Consider the following 25,570-nt stretch of genomic DNA (forward strand, 5'->3'; position numbering starts at 1 on the left):
ATGAAACATGAAACAAATACCTACAACGTAGAGCGCAAACTCGTAAATAACGGGTACGTACAACATAAAATAGCGGCCGTGTTCCGTTTCATTTCATTACAATTAAATAACATGTCTGTTTGACGGATACTTATGTTATTACGGCATGTTACTTACAAATGTTATTTCTAACAACATTTTAACGTAAATGGGATACATACTCGGCCTGATTAATAATGAAACCTTGCTTCCGTTAATTCTCTGGACCGATGAGGCGACTTTCACCAGAAGTGGAGCTCTTAATTTTCACAATACCCACTATTGGGTACATGACAGTCCGAAGGTAGTTCGGCATAATAATTTCCAACACAGGTTTTCAGTTAATCTGTGGGTGGGGATTATCGGTAACAAATTAATTGGACCAGTTGAAATTCCAAATCGGCTAAACGGTAAAGCTTATTTACATTTTTTACAAAATGAATTTATTGGAAGATGTACCTCTGTAGAATATTAGAGGAAACATGTACTTTCAGAATGATGGAGCTCCAGATCATAATAGTAGGAATGTGAAAAACTGGTTGAACGAATATTTTCCAGAAAGTTGGTGGATTGGACCAAGCGGTCCCATTGCCTGGCCACCTCATTCACCTGACCTTAATCCACAAGATATTACTTATGAGGACATTTAAATAGTATCGTTTATAACACCGAAATAGAGACTAGAGAAGAATTATTAGAAAAAATAAATTTGGCCTCTAATATGCTAAGGAACAATGAATTTGAAATTCTTTGTGCTTCTCATGGAATAAAGAGCTATGCTGTGCATTCAACAAAATGGCGGTTATTTTGAGCAATTATTGTATTGTTTTTTAGTTTTTAATAATTTCTTTATTATCTGATTTATTACAAAACTTCGGTCAACTACTGTGCATATTAGATATGGTTCTGTGGTAAATTATTGATAGTTTGCAAACAATTTCTACTACGCATGCGCGGATGCGAACAGTCTACAAACGGTTTGTGATTTAAACGATGCAAGAACGGTTTCTAAATTTGTAATTTGAATTGAAGGAGATGGGACATGAGATATAATTTCTAAATCTAAATAGATATTTTTCAAAAATGAAGCATTTTATCAAAATAAATCTAGTCCATTTTTTTTGTAAAAAAACTCATATCTATCATAGTTTCATGTTTAAATTTGAAAATGCAATGCAACATGCAAAAAATTATGGGCGCATTTTACCCGTGAGCCCCCCTGCTTGAGACACCCCTGACTAAAATTTTTAAATAGTTTTTATGTAGTTCATTAGAACATTCATTGGAGTGTCCAACATACTAAAATTCATAATGATATGTTAACTGGATTTGGAAATATTTTGAAAAATATGATCTCCTGAGGCCCCTTTTATGGGGGGCGTAGCTCCTTTAAGAAGCATTTTTCGACCCTTGTCTATAGGAAAAAATAATCTTATTTTTGATCGTACAATCTACTGCTAAAGTATTGCACACTAATTATGGGACACCCTGTATATTTAGTAGGTAATAGAAAATAAAAGTGAAAATTACATAATCAAATTTTGAGATATTTGAGATATTATTTAAATCAATTAAGTTTCATTTTACAGGTATTGCTTTAACAATACTTACCACTTTTTTCTATTTCTAAACTGGTAGCTGCATTAGAAGTATGATTGATTACATTTGATTTTATGGTTTCACTGTAATACCGATATTTCAAATATCTCTCTAGTAGAGAAAATTGGATATTCTTCAATTTATAATGCCACATTCTAGTGTTTTGATACGTTCATAAAAATAGAAATGTAACTGATTATTCAAAATGACACTTCACAATTTAAAAACTTCAATTGTTTCCGGATGCCTTCTACAAATGTCATATAATTATTTTTAGAGGAAGTACAGAGTGTCCCAATATTCTTTATATATGGAACTACGAAATTATTATAGCTAAAACAGGATAATTTAACCAAACAACTCTATTCAAAGTTCCATCGTTTAGCCGATAGATGGCGATAAAATGCACAAAAAAAATGTAGTTATTTGTAAGCAATTAAAACAGTTTGTCGGATTTAAATGAAAATTTGGCATATTAGTACCTGTATACAGATGTTACTTTTTGACATCTTAACCAAAGTAATTGCCTTTGCATAAGTGAGAAAAATACCCCTACTAATATGCTAATATTTTTCTTGTGGGTGATTTTACCAAATCTGTTCTCTTTTTATCGAAAACATTATTAGGGCTTTCTTCAAGTTTTCCCTCATATAATTTTGTTGATACAAAAAAATCTCATTTAATTGTCATAAAAAAATTGATTTACTTGATAATAAAAACTAAACAATTTAAAAAATTTAAAAACTTATAACCAAATGTTTTTTTACAAAAATTATTGGAATTATATAATTTTTGGTTACTCAAAAAAATATAATAGATAACAAATTTATTTTAACATTTATCTCAGATTTTTCTAAAAAATCATCAAATTTAACTGTGTTTATTCTTATATGAGGAATACTAAATTTTAAAATTAAAAAACATTAATTTGTTGAGAAACTACTGTTCATAAAAACTATAAAGAAAATTTGAAATGAATACAATATTTTTTTAACTAAATTATATTACTGAAAATTGTGATCATTTTCAATAGTTTTTGCAAAATAACATTTGACGTAAGTTTCGTAACTCCACAAAATATTATTCCGTTTTTATCATCAGCTAAATCAAATTTTTCATGACAAATAGGATGTGCATCCAAAATGTTTTTCAACGTAGCTGGGACTTTATGTTTATTTATCAGGGACGGCAAAGCAATTATAAGGGGATGTTTTGCACCTTTTCATATATTAGCATAAAATAATGTAGCAAAAAACTTGCTCCATATTTTTTTATTTCTGCTATACAGCATGTCCCACTAGTATGGGAAAGTCCAATATCTATGTTAAAATGAGGAATATATAGATTTTTCTTTTTACTTTTTACACATTTCTCGGAATGTACAAATTAAAAACATATTCAACTATACAGGGTGTTCCACTTTTCCTGGCCAGACACTGACTTTGGTTTTTTAAATGGATACACATTTTTTATATTTTTTTCGGATTCTACATAAAAAATAAAGGGTACTTTGTGTAGAATAGTTCTATTCAAATATTCAGTTTTTGAGATATCTCGCTTGAAAGGTTTTTCTAGTCGATATTGGCTGCTTATATTTTCTGATACTGACAGGTTATACTGATAGCTACTAAGCACTTTTTTTATCAGATGTTTAGTAAGGATGATTCTTCCGAATCATGCTCCAAAAACTGGCCTGCGTTATACAGGGTGACCAAAATATCATATCAAAATTGCCAATTGAAAAATTGAAATATCTCGAATTTTTTTAATTCAACACCCTGTATATTTTCATACCATGAGATGCAGAATTAAATTCTCTACAACTTTGCTATACCTGCTCCTATACCAAAATTCATTAGTTTTTCATGAAATCTCATTTCTATGAAAAAATGCGAAGTTTACAAATTATGTAAAATAACGCAGTATGCTCCTGTCAAAGGATAATCTGGAAAATTTTTGATTCACATAAGGTTTAATAGAAAAGCGACAGTAATAATTGTGAAATGAATTACTCTAAAGAAGAATTAGTAAATAAATAATAGAATAATTAGTAAAACTCATGGTAACTGTTTATTGGCAAGTATTTACCAAACTAATAATCCAGATTTACAAAGATATCCTCATACAGTGCTTTGTAAAACTGGAGGTTTGAAAGCACAACAAATGCAAATTATGAGAAGACAATAAGAACACACGCATGCAGTATCCAAAACAGTAAATTAACATCGTGCATTTCTAACAAAAGTAATAAAGACATTAATTTTTCTACTATTTTATTTGTACTGTAGTTGTAATCAGCTAAACCAAAATAGCCCTTTTGAAGTCCTGTTAAATACATTTCTAGCTGTCACATAAAACGTCTGGGTTGGTTTTCCTTTTTCCACATAATTTTTAAAAGTCTTCATATTCGTGCTACATTTAATTTCAATAATATTGTCTTCACATATTCCATCAGGCGATTCTGCTATCGTGGGATAATATTTGCAAAGCATTATACCATATTTTTTAAATTTTTTCCCCAAACAGGTACTTACAGTTTTCCTCACTTCATCCTCCAACATTCTATCGCGTTTCATGGCCGATGTCTGAGATTTTTCCTCCCATTATTAACGTGATCAGAGTTGCATCATTGGTTTTGCACCGACTAAATTCAAACGCTCGTGAGGCCGTCACTATGCCATATCTTAACTCATGCCAAAACAGCTTTGATGTTGGTCTCGTCTCTTCTTCAACTTTCATGTCATCTTCATCAGTCAATACGAGTTTTTTCAAAACTGTGTTGCAGGACTGTTCTTTGTATTCAGCACCAATTTATGCATGGACAAACTTTTAGACATGGTTTTTTTGATATTTTATTAACTCACAGTTGTTGAGCTTTATTATCTTTCTTCTTTTAGAAACTTTTCAAGTACCTAACGATTCCTGATTATGGTTTTGGTAACACAAAACCACAGAGTACCAACCAGAGACCCGAGTTGATAGGGAAATGTTGTCTCTGTTTTTTATCTTTGTCTGAACCTTATTAAACGCAATACTTCTCTCTTTGTCGCTTTAAACGTAAAACAGAGGTAGGCGGAGCTAGTGCTCGTTATCGGTATAGAAGAAATTTGAAATGGGTTTGGGAAATAATAATGTTTCTGATACAATTTGGTAGGTGGCGCTGGGTGGAAAATATTGAAGAGATCTATTTTTTGAATTTTATAAAATTCGATAGATGGCCAGATAAGAAAACGAGAAGTTGGTAAATTCAAAATACGTTCGGTAAAACTTATATTGTTTACAGAAATTAGTTAAATAGCAATGAAAATAATATTATTAACATTGTGGCGATCGCATTTTATATAACCTATGCATAGGTTACAGGTAAGTACGTAAGTAAGTAGTTAATTTAAATATATTACCACATATTACTTAAAAAAAAAAATGGTGCATTGGGGAATGTACTACCGTTTTTGGTACGTATTTTAAATCGTTTACGTAACGATAAAAAACATGAGTTTTGTCTTGCCTTTTCGAGCCTTCTGATTTTTCTCGTGTTTTAAATTGTTTAAAGTGATATATATGTGTATATATTTCTTTTTTACGCCATATCTTGAATCAAGTGATATATATTTATATGAATATCACGATTGGCATGCCAGAAATTCTAAAGATAGTACTTTAGTAGTATTTTAACTACGTATCTTTAAAGTAGCCATACATATAGCAATATCTGTTTACATATTTAGATAAATTATCTATTTCTTTCTTGTAATAAAAATTCTTCTATANTTGACACTTGTGACAATGACATTATATTGTATTATTTGTGGATATTCCGAAGAGGACGTGAAAAAATTATTCTGTTTTCCACGAAACTCAGAGAAGTAAGCATAATTTTTATTTTGACAAATATACATGTACATATGTATATATATTTTTCCTTGATGATATAAGTAAACTTAAATTACTAAATATGCGAAAAAAAAAACTCATCGGTCACCGAAAAATATATAATAATTTTGCTACTGTTATAAATTATAAAATATGATAATTATTTACTATAGCGTAAAACTCTCAAATGATAATAAAAATATAGTCCACTAATATTCTTAAATTTAATTTCGGCAACTTGTCTTTAATCTACTCATTGAATTGTGATAATCGCCTCCGTGGTCATGACTTAAAGTTAAAAAAAGAAAATTTTAAATCTAGAGTTAGGCAATACTTCCTGTCCAACAGAATTTTTACAATTTGGAATAATTTACCAGCTTCAATAATTGGTGCACCATCGCTTAATTCATTTAAAAATAGACTGGATGCTCACCTTTTGTAATAGATATTAGTTTTAAGTTAATTCTTTAATATGTTATGTTTATTATCCCTATTATGCTGTACATATTTTGTTAATTTTGGGTATAATAGGACGTAAGTCCTCTGCCCTAACCTATTTTGTAATAATAATAATAATAATAATAATAATAATAATATATAAAAGAGTAAGTAGTACTTATTATATTTATATCTTATTTAGGTATGTCTAATATGTCAGTATAATTTATTGTACTATATTTTAGATCCAAAATCTGGCAAAAATCCCTTGGTATGGTATATCACGAAAAATTATCTGCCCATATACGACTTTGTGATAAGCATTTTGAAAAAAAATGTTTCAAACCTTTTACAATATCACCATTAGTCCTCCATCGAGATGCAATACCAACTCTTTTCCCTGCAGCACACCATCAGGTATATCTAGTTATTAATTGCAGTGTAATACAAGTAAGTATATGTAATGTGATTGATTGAAAATTATATAATATTTGGTTCATGCGTTTCATATTTTAAAATAAAAATGTTAAAACTTAAATGAAAATATGAAATAGCATTTGTATGTTACTATTGTATACAGGGTGTTCGGAAATAGTGGTACTTCACTTTGAGGGTAGATTGTCGACTTAAAATAAGACAAAAATTTCATATAAACATGGGTCCGCAAATCAACCTTACGGGAGGTAAACGCGTTTGAAGATGACTTTGAATAAATGGTTTTTTGCCAATAACTTTTAACTGCTTTGAAGGAGAGAGATAAGTTTTGGCTGATGAGTTACTACTAAAGTGCAAAGAATTATTTGGTAGTACAAAAATATCCAGAAATTAACAGAACAATTTTTTTTTTAATAAAAATGTGGTCATGCACGCCACGGGTTATAACCTGGATCAACTAATACCCTCACATAATCATGTTTCTTAGTAGTAACTTATAACCCAAAACTTATCGCTCTCCTTCAAAGCAGTTAAAAGTTATTGGCAAAAATCCATTTATTTAAAGTAGTCTTCAAACGCGTCTACCTCCCGTAAGGTGGATTTGCGGACCCATGTTTATATGAAATTTTTGTCTTATTTTGAGTCGACAAATCTACCCTCAAAGTGAAGTACCACTATTTCCGAACACCCTGTATATAGATAATTAATAAAATTGATACACATGAAATAGTACGCATTTACCAATCTCAAAGTATGCATGAAATATATATCAACATTTTATTTTTTAAATCAACAAAATAATAAGTTTTGTAATACCTACCCGCCTATATAAAAATTTAATGTAGATACTTATGTTTATTTATTATTTAAAAAAGAACCACACACACTTTGTACCACACTTTTATTCTGAAAAATTTTGTTCTGAAATGAAACTGTATAAAAAAAAACAACTTCTTACTTCACATTTTCCCAACTTCTAAAAATATTAGATCCAAATATTCTTATATTGTAGGTACTCTGCATGCATATTAAATTGTGTTTAACAGCTAGGTATATACCAGCACATTATATGTTATATACCACTGTGTTTCTTACTTATATGTGATTGCAGGTTGCAGGTGATACTCCAACTCCATCAATATCTACTGAATTTTCACCTCCCATAACTGTTTCTTCTACTTCAACTTCTATGTATGAATTAATGGCCGATACAGTTGAAGGAACATCTAAACAAACATTTATTTCTGACACCTTGGAAGATCATGACGCTATACGGAAGACTTTAATAAAACCCTCCCTTTTTAAGGGAGTACAAAGAACAAATTCAACTGAAGAGAAAAGATTAACTTCTATTATAAAAAAGAAGGACAGATATTTAAGAAAACTGAAGAAAAAGTGTCGAGAAAGAGGTTGCAGGATAAAAGATTTGAGTACTAATATCCAGAAATTTATAGAAGTTAATCATATTTTCAAAGGTACTTATAAATTATTTGGTTTTAAGCAACAAATGAGTATAATTTATGTTTAAGAAAATTTTTGATTATCAATAAGTCATTTATTTGTTTTTAGGTATGTCCCCTCCAGCGGCGCAATTTATGATTTCGCAGATAAGATGCAGCGGAAGACCTCCACACGGCAGAACTTGGACACTGGATGACAAAGTTTTTGCATTAGCCATCTATAAGCGGAGTCCAAAATGTTACTCCTTACTTAGACGACTTTTAGCTTTCCCATCAAAAACTACATTGGCATCCTTATTACAGAAGGTTCCATTTGGTGTTGGCATTAATACACATATATTTAAACATCTTGGGGAATGTCTTAAAAAATATCCTGATAAGGATCGAGTATGTTCTTTAGTTTTTGATGAGATGGCAATTAAGGAACATATTCAATACAACTCTTTAAAGGATTGTATAGAGGGGGTAGAGGATTACGGCAGCTATAGAACCAACAAAGTGGCAAATTATGCCTTAGTATTTTTTGTGCAAGGAATTTCAAGTAACTGGAAGCAACCGGTGGCATATTACTTCAGCAATGGCGGGGTAACTTCTTTTCAGTTAGAGTCACTGTTGAAAGATGTTCTTCGTGCTATGTTAGATGAAGAAATTCCAGTTATAGCAACAGTATGTGATATGGGATCTGCAAATGTGAAATGTTTAAAGAATATGGGAGCTGATACTTTAAATCCATATTTTACATTTATGGGAAGACATATATTCACCATTTTTGATGTTCCACACTTGTTGAAATGCACTAGAAATTTGTTTAAAAAACATAATGTGTTAGTTCCTGCCCTTGCAATTGATGGTTCTGATACTAATCAATTGCTTGAAGCTAGATGGTCTGACTTAGTAACTGCGTATGAAGAAGACAAAAAAAATCCATTCATTTTTAGATGTCTCCATAAAATTAAGGATAGTTACTTGGCACCATTAAGGCAGAATGCTATGAAAGTAAAGGTTGCAGCACAAACACTGAGCCGCTCAGTATCTGTGTTTATCTACAGTCTTATAAGACATGGTAAGATTTGAGATTTTACCTTTATTTTTTCGCTTCTAATAATAGGTGGAGTACAATTTACGATGTATTTAAAACATAAACAAAATTTTGTGATAGATAGATAGATACATGTAGAAAAAGGTGTAGAGTAGAGAGTAGTAAATAATTTGCTAAATATTTTAACATTATTAGGAAATATTAATGTTACGCTGGCAAGTTATTATTACACTTATATTTTAACATCAGATTTCCTTATTTTGTTCATGGCAAGACAACAAAAATAAAAATATTAGTAAGGTTCTCTGCTATACACTTTAGTAAGAGTCAATAATTGTTTTATGTATTTAATAAACTAGTGGAAAAAATTAAGAGATCAAAAAAAAAATCTAAATTTTCGGAGATTTTTCAAATGGCTGTATCTTTGATAAAAATGGTCGTATTGGAGTAAAAAAAAAAGCAATTTGAAGCTTGAAGTTTCTAATTTTTGGATCTTGCAAAAAAAAATGTTCAAGTAACACGTATCGCGCAATCTTTGAATATCATGAAAAAAATTTTTCGAAATTTTTTTCGATCTTATTTTTGGTGGACGCACTTGAAAAAAATTTTTCCATCTTAACCACCTTATGGATTAGATATGTTGTTCATTTAGCTTCAATTTCTTTTTTTTTTTTGGTCTCGATACGACAATTTCTCGGGACTTTGAATGAAACTGGATCATTTTCTCTTTGTTCATCGATATCTCAGAAACCAATAGTTGCACAGAAAGTCGACGGTGGGTTTCAGAAACTCGAATGAATTCTCTACAAGGTCCTGGCACGGTTTTTTAGAAAAAAAAAAAATGTTTAACCGATTTTCAGAAATTTCGCAAAACCGCTGGCATTAGCGTTACCCAAAGCGTACCACGTGCAGGTTGCACGGTCGGATTTACGCTTCTTTTACACACGTGCGAAAAGCGTTTGAAGTTATGACAAAAAAAAATGATTTATTTGAAAATTTTTTTGAAAAATTTTTTCGTTAGATTCACTCCAGAAAATTTATCTCAGTAATCCCCAAGCATTTTCGACACGATTCCCCTTCATTTCGTGATTAGGCTGACCGAATTTTAATTAAATTTAAAAAAGTTGATACCCCTAACCGAATATTGACCTCGGTCTACACTCTTTTCAGAGATTATTGCTGCGATCCTTCTGAATTCATAAAACGCTTTTTCCGAATTTACAGAACACTAAAACAAACAGTTTTTTCAAACCACCTTTTTTCAGTCGAAAAAAAATTTGAATAATTTTTTTTTTGTCATAACTTCAAAGGCTTTACGCACGTGTGTAAAAGAAGCGTAAATCCGACCGTGCAACCTCCATGTGGAGGTGTGGAACATGGAACGCTTTGGGTAACCCTAATGCCGGCGGTTTTGCGAAATTTCTGAAAATCGGTTCAAAAATTTTTTTTTCATAATTTCAAACGCTTTCGGCAATAAGAATGTTACAAAAAATCTGGAAAAAAATGTTTTTTTCATTTTTTTACAGATTATGAGCATTTAAAGGTAAAAAACGTAATCTTTTAATTTTTTTAAAAATTCATCGAATGAAACAAAAAAACAGCTTGATGGATCGAATTGAAACTCTGTAGGGCTTTTAGAGGTACAATGACCTGTAAAAGGCACACTTAAAATTAGTCATTTTCCCAATATTCTCAATGTGGCACGTGATTTTCTAGAAGACCCCTAAAAGTCCTACTTTTTACGATTTTTTAGTCGTTATGGATAGAAAAAAATTTTTTTTCCAAAAAACCGTGCCAAGACCTTATAGAGAATTCATTCAAATTTCTGAAACCTACCGTCGATTTCCTGTGCAACCATTGGTTTCTGAGATATAATGAACAAAGAGAAAATGATCCAGTTTCATTCAAAGTCCGATAGCTCAGCGAGAAATGGTCGTATCAAGACCAAAAAAAAAAAAGAAATTGAAGCTAAATGAACAACCTATCTAATCCATAAGGTGGTTAAGTTGGAAAAATTTTTTTCAAGTCCGTCCACCAAAAATAAGATCGAAAAAAATTTCAAAAAATTTTTTTTCACGATATTCATTAAGATTGCGTGATACCTGCTACTTGAAAAAATTGTTTTTTCCAAGATCCAAAAATTAGAAACTTCAAGCTTCAAATTGCTTTTTTTTACTCCAATACGACCATTTTTATCAAAGATAACAGCCTTTTGAAAAATCGCCGAAAATTTAGATTTTTTTTATCCCTTAATTTTTTCCACTAGTGTATTTAGCAAATTTTAAGACTCTCTTGTACTGTTGTAATATTAATGATTAGTGTAGGTAAATGTTTCAGTTTTTAAATTTTATATCATTCATTTTAGGCATTTTACCATCAAGGGCATTGGCTACAGCTACATTTACCCACGACGTTGACCAATTATTTGACAGCTGCAATGGAAGTTCTAAAAAGGGGCCAGATGGAAAACCATTTAAATGTATGGTAACAAAGCAATCAGGTCATGTGTCTTTCTGGGAGGAAGCTTCTAAAAGAGTTAGTCAGTGGAGATACATTAGAAAACCTCAAGATGTAAATGCTGTAGTTTGCTGGAAGCCACCTTCACAAACTGGCTGGCTACAAACGTTAAGTGCGTTTCAACATTTATGGAGATATTTGCAATCGAAAGGTTTCACAACATTTCGTCCAAGAGCTTTAAATCAAGATGGTTTGGAAAATTTATTTGGGGCAATTAGATCAGGTTGTGGGTGCAATGAGAATCCCACAGTGAACCAGTTCATTGCATCTTTAAAAACGCAAGTTATCAATGGCCTGACTAATCAGGATTTAAGGGGCAGCAATTGCGAAAAAGATCATTTAACTTTATTAAGCAATTTACGATCCTTTTTAGTAGCTGATACTGCGGAGACTGAAGTAGAACCCGTATCTCATCTGCATCCCACTATGCATGAATCTAATGAATTCTTTAATGATCGCATTGCACAAAATGTTGAGCAGCATGTGGTTGTTGGCAGTATTCAGTCATTATCTGTAGCCTGTCTCAGGATTTATTGCCAAAAAAATTTTTGAGAAGTTTTCTTGTCACAGTTGCAAAATAGATTTGTTGTCCGATAATTTAGAACCTTGCAATCAATTTATTAATCTGAGAGAATTTTCTGATGACAATAATAAATTATTTTACCCATCAGAAAAGTTAGTAATTGCAGTAGGACTTGGTATTTCTATATTAGAAGATAAAATGCCCGATTGGCACAAAGAACTTCACCTTAAAAAACAAGCTGTCATTATGCTTGGTAGAGAAATAGATTTTTCTTGGTTGAGGTCCTGTTCCCTACATTCCTGTTATATTATGAATTGTGTAATTAAAAATGTATGTCATATAGGAATCCCATGGTACTGTAAAAGAATTATACGAAGCATGAAATCAGATGCTAAACGACAGGCAACTGAACGAAAACAAAAGAAATTGCGCCATATCTAGGCATGAAAAAAATTGAGTATGAGGGGTAGTAGTAAAGGGGCGGCCTCAGCCTGGCAATTAGGCCACGAGTGGGCCCTTTTCTCCTACCCCGCCCTCCCATCACCTAACCACTCTCTGCCTCTGACCCTCCTCGAACCTACCCGACGCCCTAATGAACGCCAGGATTTTGGTCCATGGAAGGTCTCTCACCTCAACCCCTTGCAGCTCTTCAGCACCTAAGACTTTATGTCTTATTCTCCCAAAGGCTGCACACTGTCTCAGAAGGTGGACAGGGGTGTCCTCCCATTCGCCACATTTCGTGCATAGAGGGTCCTCCTCAATTCCTATTAAGATTAAATGCCTCCTAAGTCTGCAGTGGCCTGTCAGAACCCCCACCATTTGGTTTAGGGCTTTTCGACTGAGGCTCAGCAGCCATCTTGTCTTGGATTTGCTAGGTCCATGTATAAAACTATGGGCCTGCCTGCATCCTCTATTTCTCCTCCAATCCTGACCTAAAGTTTGATAAGGCCCAATTATTGAGGGCCCATTAATGCTGCCTCGTGTGATACCTAAGATTGGTTCAGGTCCCTGTCCAGGTTCCCTGGACCCGAGTATGAGGGGTACTTACACTTACCACCAACAAAATAAAAACCACTATGTACAAGATAAACAATTTTTCCTGAGATAAAGTGTTTTCAAATTCAACTCGAATAAAAATAAAAATTGTTTAACATAAATCTTTTACGTTTCCACTGTTTAGCGATCTTGATTAGTTATCCAAGTCAAGGTTTTAGTGGAATAAAGATATCTTTTATTTATTGATCTGTATCTGTCCCACTAAAACTTTAACTTGGATAAATCTTTTAGCTTACATATAAAAGTTAAATATATTGATAATAATAACTCAGTGTATTATTTTTACCATGTCTAAATAAAAAATTAAAAAAGAAAATAAAACATGTTTACATGTTACTGCACAAGATTTTATGCAAATTTTTGTATAAAGTGTAGGTTGAGATATTTCCAACCTGGTACTTTATATAAAATTTTGCAGAAAATCTTGTATACTGGTAATAGGATTTAAAGAATATTTCAAAATTCCCGCTATGTTGTATACCGCGCCATCTACATAGGTTTTACATTGAGAGCGAGAGAGTAAAATGATATAGCTCTGTCTCTTGAACTACAATTACACATTCACTTGGTCATCTGGTTGGTAATCTGTGCACAAAACTAAGCAACTGATAGTTGGAAAACACAAAATATTTAAACGAAGATTATTGCGGATATTGTCGAAGTCCACATGACACAAAATGACATTTACATAGATGTGACGTAAATCGCTCTGATTGGTGTTCAACCTATCATGGCGGTTTGCTGTATTTTGTAGTTTTATTTTATCAAAAATATTATCAATCTCGCTCATAATATGAAAATAAATACGTTTTTTATAATCCAGGAATTTCATTAGATAAATACATAATTTTAATGATTCTTGGTTACTGTCATCATGCCTATTCTTCTTTAGAGTAATTCATTTCACAATTACGTATATTACTGTCGCTTTTCTATTAAACCTTATGTGAATCGAAAATTTTACAGATTATCCTTTGACAGGAGCCTACTACATTATTTTACATATAAGCTATTTGTAAACTTCGCATTTTTTCATAGATTGAGATTTCATGAAAAACTAATGGATTTTGGTATAGGAGCAGATATAGGGGAAGCTCGGTGATGATGGCACCCTTTTTTTCAGTCATTGGATTTAATACCTAAATTAGCTAGTAATTGTATATAATCAAGGGCACACGTCAAGGATGTCATAGTCTAAATTAATTTGAGTTGAAAATACACTACAATATAGAATTATGATTTTTATTAAACTTTTCCCATTTTATAACAAGGGTGCCATCATATCAACCGATTTGATATGATGGCACCCCCTGTTGAAGTATGATGGCACCTATAATATAAAAGTAAATAACTACATAAATGATAAGTGAAATAAAAATATATTTATGTACGAAAGTAAGTAGGTTACAATAACTGCCTAGGTAACAAACGGAAAAAGATAATTCTGCATGAAATGAGGAAAACAAATATTATTTACAAATGTCGCATGTGAAATTTTTTGTTCTTAGAGGTTTTCCAGCGCAAGCTGCATGAGCCCACATCCCACATGATTGACATTTGAGCCAGATCTCTTTGGACTTAGACCAAGAAAATAGTTCATTGCAGTACAAGCAGGGGACATCTTCAACATCAACATCTTCGATATCTATTTGTGTGTTCTCTTTATTTTCATCTTCAGCTTCATCTCGCTCTTCAATAATTTTTAAGTTTCTCTTCGCAGCCCTTGCCAATTTTGCCCTTTCCTTCTGCTGCTTTTCATTTTCGATAGCTTTCTGTCTCAATATCTTGTGATGAATTTATGACGCCCGACTTGCCTTTTTCCTTGGTTTTTTTGTTGTTGTCTGGAGCATTGGCGTTGTTGGTAGAGGAGAACTGTCCTCCACACTGACAGAAAGTTTCGACTTGCACTTAGTTGTCTCTCCGTGCAAGGCTTTTAATACCTTAGAAGTACTTGGTCTTTCAAAATCTATCACAGGATTGCAGGGTGGCATTAAGTGTTCCTCTACTTCAGCAACAGTGTGGTTATTTCGTTTGCCTATGTTTTCTTCAGAAGGAAGAGGTCGATTTGTGGTTTCGGCTGGGGCAAACATCCAATCCCCGAATATATTTGGATTATACGGAATGATTCCTGTTTTCTAGAAGGCCTTGATGGCGGTTGAAGGTAGTGCGGCCTTGAGATAGGCTTCACAAAAAATTTGGGCTACTTGCAGATGTGTTACTACCCTTCCAGGGTGAGCCTTTAGCCAAAGACGAATTTGTTGATTGTAGTAGATCTGTAGCGGTGCGAAAAATGCAGAGTATTAAGGTTGTTTGCTGGGTAGTATGCGTATTGCACATATTAACTTACGATCTATATTTCCAGGTTTTAATGACTTCCGGAACTTAGTGCTTGAGAATGATTATGATGTAGTTATGCTTACCGAAACTTGGTTGTCGGTTGAACATGATTCGAATATTGTTGCATTACCAGGTTATCGTCTGGTACGTAAAGATCGGAATACGAGAGCAGGAGGTATTGGGGCTCATATAAAGTTGATATATGACTTTGAACAGATTTTATTTGATTTCGTGGTAAGTGACAATTTGGAACATCTTTTTATAAAAATAAAGTTAAGTAGTTTTTCAGTTGTAATTGGTGCCTTTTATAGACCTTTTAACTCAAACAATACTGCACTAGTTACAGATCTGGATAAATTTTGTCTTTTCTTTCTTCAGTTTTCGATGTATGGGAGATCTTAATTTTAACTTTTTTAACATGCCAAATCTAATCACTGATTGTTTTGAATCGTATAATTTTTGTCAGTTGTTAAACGAGCCAACAAGAATTACACAATTTTCTAGTACTCTTATCGATCCCATTTTCATTAACCGTAGTGATATAGTTAATAGTTGTGGCACGAAGCCGACCGAGGGAATCTCTGATCACAGGCTTGTTTTTGTAGATGTGAATATAAAAACACATAAAATGAAACCGAAAATGGTTACTTTTCGATGTTTTAGTAATTTTGATAAAAACTTATTTCTAAATGATTTACATAATCTTCCATGGCACAGTATTATTTACGAACATAATATTGATAATAAGTTAGTCACGTTTAATAATCTTATAATTGAATTGTTTGATGTACATGCACCTATTAGAACGATGAAGGTCACTAAGCCAAAGGCTTTTTGGCTTACGCCTAATTTAAGGTTGATAATGAAAGAGAGGGATAAAGCATTGCAAAGGTATAAGCAGACTAAATTGGAAACAGATTGGATAAATTACAAAAATTTGAGGAATTATGCTGTATCAGCTGTAAGATCAGAAAAAAAGGCTTTTTTAAATTCAATAAGTATCGGGCATAACTCGCGTAAAATATGGCGCACTCTCTCTGATTTTAGTGTGCGCAGTTGCAAAAAAAAATTCGATATACCTGTTAAGCTCTCAAACCCTAATGAGATAAATAGCTACTTCGCTCCATTCCTCCAATACAATTCTAATAATTGCGATGATTTGATTGAATATTATAATAATAACTGTCGTAATGATCAGTTATCTTTTTCATTTGACCTATGTACAGTTGATGATGTTACCGAGATATTGCTAGATATGCAAAGTAATGCTTGTGGTTGTGACAATATATCATCTTTGATGTTAAAGTACTGTTGTCCTTTTATTTGTCCTTTTATTGTCAATATAATAAATTGTTGCATAGAACAAAATTATTTTCCACAACAATGGAAAATAGCGATTGGTAAACCCTTGCCTAAAAATAGCAGTCCTGACACTTTTTCTGATCTAAGAATAATTAGCATTTTACCTACTCTATCAAAGATTTTTGAAAGAATATTGTATAGACAAATTTATAATTTTATTAATACGAACGACATTCTGTCTAATTTTCAATGCGGCTTTCGTAAAGGTTTTAATACTACAATTGTTTTAGCTACAGTCTTAAACGATATTATTGAGGCCTGTGATAAGGGACTGGTTAGTATCCTGGTATTGTTAGACTTCTCTAAGGCGTTTGACACCATTAATCATAACTTATTGATTTCTAAACTAAAGTATTATGGCTTTTCACGTGAATCTCTTAATCTGGTAAAATCTTATTTATCTGGCCGGTCTCAAATGATTCAGGTTGGTGATCGATTCTCTTCAGAATTGAATATTTCCAGTGGAGTGCCTCAAGGGTCTATTTTAGGGCCACTATTTTTTATAATCTATACCACTGATATATTGAATTCAATCTCCAATAACTGTATTGTTCAAGCCTATGCAGATGACACGCAAATATACATGCACTTTGATACTAAAGACATGGCTCGTGCCGCTGAACTTATAAATATGGAATTGAGTAACATTAGAAATATATCTGAAAAACATGCGTTAAAGTTAAATTCAAGCAAATGTAAAGTGATGTGCTTTGGCAGTAAGGAGAGGGCGAAATTTATTACGGATAATTTGGTAATTAAGATTGATAATACTCCCTTAGTTTATACAGATACAGCTAGAAATTTGGGTCTTATAATTGATACAAATTTGAGATTTGATCAGCACATTAAATGTTTGTTCCATAAAGCTTACTCGTCATTAAAATTGTTATATTCCAATCGGTATATTTTGAATATGTCACTAAGAAAAGCACTTTGTGATTCTTTAGTTTTATCTCATTTTAACTGCAATGATTTCATCTATGGACCCTGTCTGACAGCTGCTAATAAATACAGAATTCAGAAAGTTCAGAATTCGTGTTGTCGGTTGATTCATGGTCTAAAAAAGTTTGATCACATCTCGCACAAAATTAATGAAACCCGTTGGTTGACTATGGAAAACCGCAGACAACATCATCTTGGTAATTTTGTTCATGGTCTAATTATGAGTGACAATACTTCCTCTCTACTTGGACTTAAATTTATTACTAGAGGTGATATTCATACACGCGATATTCGTTTTAAAAATACTTTTACTTTACCCCTTCACAAGACGGCCCTGTTTCGGAGATCTTTCATATATAATGCTGTTAGATTGTATAATTCTCTGCCTGATCAATTTAGAGCTTACAATATTAATAAATTTAAGTATAAATATAGATTGTTTTTATTTGGCAAACAATTAGGTCATTGTAACGATTCATAATTTATTGTATATTTGTTTGTTGTTATATTTAGTGAGCAAGCACTTTGCTGTTTGTGTGAAAAAATAAATAAATAAATAAATTTGTGTGAACCTGCTGTATACTTTTTTTTCTTACTTTTGTATTTTTGTTAATTTATTGCGTATTATATTTATTATGTACTACATACCTATCGCAGTTTGTTCTGTATCTATAAATTTTGTTCTGTTGGACTATATCCACCATAGGGTTAAGTATGAATAGCTTATGCTAGACTTCGCCCATTTGGTACTGTTATTTGATTTTTACTCTTTTTTAATTGTATTATTATTTTTTAATAAAGACCATTTATTATTATTATTATTATTGAATCCGATGTCCAGAGGTTGGCACCTGTGGGTACAATGAGCCGGAAAGCAGAATAATACGATTTCATGCTCTTTCGCTTTTTGCAGAACACTAAGATGTTTGTGGCTCGTGTGACCATCCAATAAAAGTAGTACCTTGTTTTCTGGCCTTGGTTTAGCAAATTTCCCGCATGTTTTCTTCACTCCACGCTTGGCGAGGTTTGATACTTGGAGGCTTGAATTTTGGCATTTCTTGAATTATATTCTTATTCTTATAATCGCACTAACCCTGTGAAAAACCATCACCAATTACCAAAACATCACCATTAACCAAAGCACATTGCCAAATACAGATTTCAGATCCATTTGATATGATGGCACACTATGCCATCATAACAAACATTTGGGGTGCCATCATATCAAAAATACAACTTTACAAACTTTGTTAATTTTTCACATTGTAACAAAAACTTGGCATATATAGTTAATCATATTTAGAAAGCCTAATGTTCATACTATCATGTAAGCTTACTTCAATCAGCAAGATATCTAGACATGTGACCACAAATTACGAAAATTAAATGACCAGGAAAAACTTTTGTACTTACAAATAATTTCAATGTCACCCACCAACGGCTAAATAAACTCTACTGCAGGGCCCGAGAACTTATACTTGAAAAAATGAGGACACTCTGGGAACCACGTGACTTGAGATGGATATACAAGTTGGGGAAAGAGTCTATAGATGTCGCCACAAAGATTTTGTAGAATAAATTTTGACAATTGCAATTATGAATCATTTCATGTCATTCTTGTTCATGTTTATTGTTTATTGTTGGTTAGGTTTGGCGAGTGTTGGTGTGTGTTTTATTTGTGTTTTTAGTGTGTTTTATTAGATATTTCATTCACATTTATTTATATAACATAATAATATCTGATCATCATATAATCACATTTTTTTATTAATAATAAAATGTTTTTTTGTTTTTTTTTAATAAAAAATGTGATCAGAGGTAGGTAGTTTTTTTTATGGATATCCACACAACGAAAAATTTAAAGTTGCATAATAAATCTCTATTACAAGAATTAATCAAAGATTGGTTTAGTAAAATTATTTACTTGTAATATTTTTTTATTCACCATGAAAGCTAATACAATATGTACTAAAATTTGAAATTTTTTCAACAAACATTTTAAAAAGTTACAGTATCAAAATTATTTCTTATTTTAAGTAGGAAGACTATTAGAGCATTTAAAAGTGTCTTTAATGCTTGAGTGATTTTAATGCTTTTTATCAAATGTACTTATTTTCTCATGGTGACAAAAAAAATTATCTACGTGAAAATTATTTTACAAAATCAATTTCTGAGTGATCTGTGTAGGGTGAGATTTGTTATGTAATTTTAAATTTAGCGGCGGCAGAATACCTAAAACAAATAGAGTAGGTAGGTATATAGTTGTAGAGCGTACAACTAGATGGCGCTTGCATCTTTTACTGGCTAAAGGTAATTTAACTCACTGTATTACCGATAATTCCTAGAAAAGGAAAGCAATAGAAGTTGGAGAAAGTGTCAACAGTTAGCGCTGTTAATGACCACGAAATCTGTTCAAGTTTCCTATCTATAGTATCATTTATCTAGGCTCTACTGGCGTACCGCTGCTACAGTAGATCCATGGTGGCCTCTGGCGCCACCAGTGAGTTTCAATTAAACTAAATTCAAATAAATAGCGCCAACATTGGCAGGGTGCCATCATATCGACATTTCCCCTAGCAAAGTTGCAGAGAATTTAATTCTGCATCTCATGGTATGAAAATATACAGGGTGTTGCATTTAAAAAATTCGAGATTTTTCAAATTTTCAATTGAAAATTTTGACATGATATTTTGGTCACCCTGTATAACGCAGGCCAGTTTTTGGAACATGATTCGGAAGAGTCATCTTTACTAAACATCTGATAAAAAAATGGGCTTAGTAGCTATTAGTATAACCTGTCAGTATCAGAAAATGTAAGCAGCCAATATCGACTAGAAAAACATTTCAAGCGAGATATCCCAAAAACTGTGAATATTTGAATAGAACTATTCTACACAAAGTACCCTTCATTTTTGATGCAGAATCCGAAAAAAATATAAAAAATGTGTGTTTCCATTTAAAAAACCAAAGTTGGTGTCTGGCCAGGAAAAGTGGAACACCCTGTATAGTTGAATATATTTTTAATTTGTACATTCCGAGAAATGTGGCAACATAGTAAAAAGAAAAATCCATATATTCCTCATTTTAATATAGATATTGGACTTTCCCACACTAGTGGGACACGCTGTATGTTGTTATTTAACTGGCATTTAAAAAAAAGTGAAAGTGAAACGAATTTGGTAGACAGCTGTGATGTACTATACTATGCCTTAATTGTGCCGTCTGTTATTAAGAATCTTATACCATTGCCTTTACTATTCACTAATAGAAAGACAGAGAAATTTTCTATAATAACGCTCTATATAGTCTAGCACAGTGTTTCTCAGTGTGTTCCACGGAACACTGGGGTTCCACGAAAACTCGCCAAGGGTTCCACGAAAAAATACTACGTCGATCGATTCTTAAATCACAAGAAATGAAATGCTGCAGATCACACCAAATAGAAACATATTTGCTCAATTATGGAGGCATTTTTACCATTCTTTTTGGGTTTACTTATAGTATCTACAGGGTAGGAAAGTACCGATGGTCTATCTGAAGTTACGTGAGAGCGATAAAGTAAGCCATAGAAATCCATGCGATAGAGAAGGATGGCTATAATGAAGGGGTCTCATAGTCACCGCCCGTTTCGCCCTTCCACAAATAAGATCCACTTCTTATTTGTGGAAGGGCGAAATGGGCGGTGACTATGAGACCCCTTCATTATAGCCATCCTTGTCTATCACATGGATTTCTATGGCTTACTTTATCGCTCTCACGTAACTTCTGATAGACCATCGGTACTTTCCTACACTGTATATCAAAACTTCACATATACGGGGTGTTTCCATAACATCAGGACACAATTTCTGATGGTATTTAAAGAAAAAAACTTGTGGCTGGAAAAGCTTAGATAATTTTGTTAATACATCTATTTTTATTTGCTATTTCTCCCACCTATTAATTGGTTTTAACTGTCAGGTGGTGTAACTTGAATAAATAAATAAATAAATAAATAAGATTCCGAGATACAGGATGTTCAAAAATTTTAAAAAATATATTGATATTTGAGAATTTGGAACAGTCAATGTTAGGTTCTTAAAATTTGGCAGTTATTGTACGTTGGTAAAGAGCTGCATTTTTAGTATAAAATCAATTTTTAACATCAGGACACAATTTCTGATGGTATTTAAAGAAAAAAAACTTATGGCCGGAAACGCTTAGATTCCGAGATACAGGATGTTCAAAATTAAAAAAATATATTCATATTGAGATTTTGGAACAGTCGATGTTAGGTTCTTAAACTTGGGCAGTTATTGTACGTTGGGTAAAGAGCTGCATTTTTAGTATAAAGTCAATTTGTATCTGCCGCCAGTGGCATAGTTAGGCGTGAGTCAGTCGACGTTTTCATCATAAAATGTAGAAAGCCGGATTTTTAAAAATTTTTATTATTTTCACACATTTTACAACAAAAATGGTGTCTTGAATTTTTTGCCTAATACTAATCTATTCTTAAAAAAATATGTAACTACAAACAACAATCATAGAAATAATCAGTTTCAACACAAAATCAAAGCAGATATTGAAAATGGCCACATTCTGATAAAACGCACGAATCCAATCGTTTTATCATTGATTGTCTCACTAGTTCGAAAATTCCTGGAGAATTTTGTATGACAGCACAACTTATTCGATTTCGTAACTCGTTTTCATCTAGTACAAGTGTCTTATACACAAGAGACTTTCGGTGACCCCATAGGTGCATAAAAGTCCCAAGGATTCCTATTGGGACTGTGAGCTAACCAAACTTAAGGACTTGTGCGTCCAATCCAGCGATTAGGAAGGGTGTTGTCGAGGTACTGATGAGCAACAAGGCTGAAATGAGCTGGGGCACCGTGGTGCATAAATCAGAAATTAGTTCTTACATGTAGAGGTACCTACGTGTTCTAATAAAACTTTTAGTTCTTCGGCTAGAAACTGTCTATAATGTCACCAGTTAATCGAGCTGGTAAAAAGTGTGTTCCAATAAGATAGCCATGAATAATGCCTATCCAAACATACAGCGAAAATGATTGCTGAAAACGACCATCTCTTATTGCATGTGGATTTTATCCGAAAAATGTTCATTATAAAAATTAATAATTTTCATGAAAAAGTTGCCAGCAGAGCTTGTACCCGTTGTATGCGGTATGGGAAGAGCTGACAAGTTTGCAAAACTTTCCAAACAACCTTTGGACTTACATGAAGCTGCAATGCTATCTTCCCAGTACTGGTTGAAGGATCTTCTATCTCTTGAAGTATAGTTTCAACTCTGGGGTTGTTACTGTTGAAGGTCTGACTGGAACTTGCTTAAAACTATCAGTTTCAATCAGAGATGTAGCTTTGTTTTATCCCAGGGCATTACTCTGTTAGGATAACGTTCCTCATAAATTCGCCGCACTTCCGCATTCCTATTTGCTAAGCCATAGATGAAATACATCTGAAGCATTTCAGCATTAGTAAAGTTATTCATTTTCAAATTTTATCATCTAATCCACAATTTTGATTGACAACCTCGGTACCAAATAAGTGATTAAGACAACAAAAAAAAGCAGCATACCATATTATCTCTTATTTTTGTTGCTGCTGAATTAAATAAGTTTTTTTTCTAAGAATAGATTAGTATTAGGCAAAAAGTTCAAGATACCTTTTTGTTGTAAAATGTTAGGGGAGTCCGAAAATAAAAAAAATTCTTAAAAATCCATAGGCGTTCTACATTTTATGAGGAAAACGTCGACTGACTCACGCCTAACTATGCCATTGGCGGCAGATAAAAAACTGACCTTATACTAAAGATGCAGCTCTTTACATACAATAACTGCCCAATTTTAAGAATCTAACATTGACTGTTAAACACTGAAACTATCATTCACACATATCCTGAGATGGAGCATGTTCACCATAAGCTTTTCGAAGTAATCGGTATGATTCAGCAGCAGTTTTCTTCAAATGAAAACAAAAAATTAATGCTGTCCGCGAATGCTTTTTGTGTGCACACTTTTCCAATTTATTCTGACACTTGTTGATGACACAACAAAATGTTGCAGTGTCAAATCTTTATAGCACAAACTACAGTGACTCTATACAAGACAGTGGCGACAATAGAGTGTATCATTTTTAATTGATCCACGTGATTTTAGCTGCCATGTCACAGAATTATAACACCAGAAGCGACAGTTCCGCTTCCCGCCAATTTTTTTTTCGAGTGCTCATGTGCGAAAATCGCCATTATTTTGTAGGTATTTCCGTCAACCTCAAAATATTTTATGTTTGATGCGTGTGTCAACAGTTATTGTATTTCTTGCATATTCGTGCATAAATACTTTTTTATTTCTGTATAATATCATGAGTAGAAAAGGTGGAACAGTTTGTGTTGTTCGTGGGTGTTAGTTCGTTGTAGTATTATATTTTTTATATACTTAAATATAATATACCAACTGTTAAGATACATACTTTGTATTTATTTCATATAAGAAAATTTGTTTGTATTTTGTAAATTTTAATTAAATAAAAATATCGCTTAAAAAATTCACTTAATTTTTTCATTTCCAACTTCTTTTTAAAAACAAAAAATAATCAGAACTGTCCAGGGCACAAAACGTAATTTTGTTTAGTATCATCAACATAAATTATGATTAAATATTTTATTTTAATTTTCATTTATTATCATCAACAATAAGAGTGTTATAAACAAGTACGTAATGATGAATGAAATAATGAAAATATATAAGTACTTGCTATATAATAATTATATTTATCCACGACTATTGTATAATGTACCCATTATACGTCTGTTTGCTCGACCTTAATAATACCCATTAATCACGGCAGTGATTAATGAGTCATTAATCACTACTGTCAGATGCTTCCTTAATTTAGCTATAATATTATATTGTTCTGCTACAAACAATCCGTTTTTAAAATTTTATCGTGTAAACCACTAAATATTTTCAATTCAGTGCTGTACATATAAAAAAAAAATTAAAAAAGTGAATTTTCCTAGACCGGATTCGAACCCGGGACCCGCGGTTGGAAGGGAAAGAGCATCTACACTGAGCCATCAGCGACTTCAATTGTGCGAGTCGTATATCTGTTTCTTAACATACCATGTTTTTCGAAACATTTCAAAAAAAACTTCAACAAAAATATTTAGTAGTCGTGGATAAAGTATAGTATTCTACTCCCGTATAATGGGTATTATTCACTCGGTGATTTAGGCCACTCGCCTGCGGCTCGTGGCCGTAAACTTCACCTCGTGAATAATACCCATCATTATACGCTCGTTGAAAAATATACTATTATCTAACAAGCTGTCACTATGCCTTATTTTATGAATGAAATATAAAATAAATTACTGAAATGAAGTACATATACCATGAAATTAAGAAGAATCCACACCATATTTATGTAAGTAAATCTCTATTCAATGAATAAAAAAAGTTTATATAAACAACACAACTGATTGTTGTCACTTTTAAATTTGGCGCTTCTCTATACCTACAAAATAATGGCGGAAGGTCATCGAAATTTGATACGGCGAGATCAAAGGAAAAGAACCGGCTGTCGCTTCTGGTATTATAATTCTGTGGCCATGTTGCATCCAGTGTCAAATTCATTTGTGATGTGTCATGTGTCAGGAGCGTTCTTATGGTGTTATTCAATATTTGTATTGTTTTATTTTAATTTTGGAGATTATTAGTGATACTATATTGGGTATTCTGTGCTAAGGGTTAGTTATAATGTTTGCAGAAGCTATAAGAACGACGACCGTGAATTTCTTTCAAGTTTTTTGGACACCATAACAAAAAATATAACACCTACTTATGAAGTTAAGGTTCCTGCTAACATAGAAGAACCAAAATTTAATCTTAGTTTTAGTGAATTAAATTCTCTTTATAATGTGTGCGGATATATTGTTCAAAGTATCGTTAAAACATCAAAAACTGTGTACAC

The 25,570-nt window shown here is 32.4% G+C and overlaps 2 protein-coding genes across 5 annotated transcripts in view; one reads left to right on the top strand and one right to left on the bottom strand.

Annotated features, from left to right (window-relative positions):
- Positions 1–19,100, bottom strand: part of LOC108913041 — a 29,315-nt gene extending 10,215 nt beyond the window's left edge. Inside the window, exons 1-2 of one of the 4 annotated variants that reach the window (XM_018718505.1) lie at positions 19,013–19,100; positions 18,561–18,693 (exon numbers count right to left, since the gene is read on the bottom strand). Coding sequence is in view for 1 of the 4 variants with exons in the window: in XM_018718502.1 (XP_018574018.1) it covers positions 1,630–1,771 (142 nt within the window). In the remaining 3 variants the exon portion in view is untranslated. Of the gene's footprint in view, positions 1–1,629; positions 1,855–18,247; positions 18,827–19,012 lie in introns of those variants that run through there. The other 3 variants (XM_018718503.1, XM_018718504.2, XM_018718502.1) reach the window with 3 other exon arrangements.
- LOC111692038 lies at positions 6,159–8,152 on the top strand. The gene is made up of 4 exons (XM_023455738.1): positions 6,159–6,345; positions 7,475–7,838; positions 7,933–8,052; positions 8,127–8,152. Exons 1-4 carry the CDS (start codon positions 6,202–6,204, stop codon positions 8,150–8,152), a joined length of 654 nt encoding a protein of 217 aa, XP_023311506.1. The 5' UTR covers positions 6,159–6,201.
- Positions 19,101–25,570: the final 6,470 nt, after the last annotated feature.

The sequence above is a fragment of the Anoplophora glabripennis genome, unplaced genomic scaffold, assembly GCF_000390285.2.
Source record: "Anoplophora glabripennis isolate ALB-LARVAE unplaced genomic scaffold, Agla_2.0 scaffold861, whole genome shotgun sequence".
NCBI classification, from domain to species: Eukaryota; Metazoa; Arthropoda; class Insecta; order Coleoptera; family Cerambycidae; genus Anoplophora; species Anoplophora glabripennis.

Coding starts and splice junctions, on each gene's coding strand:
- LOC111692038 (XM_023455738.1), top strand. CDS start 6,202: ATGGTATATCACGAAAAATTATCTGCCCATATACGACTTTGTGATAAG. Junction 7,839..7,932: donor AGTTAATCATATTTTCAAAG/GTACTTATAAAT, acceptor ATTTGTTTTTAG/GTATGTCCCCTCCAGCGGCG. Junction 8,053..8,126: donor ATTAGCCATCTATAAGCGGA/GTCCAAAATGTT, acceptor TCCTTATTACAG/AAGGTTCCATTTGGTGTTGG.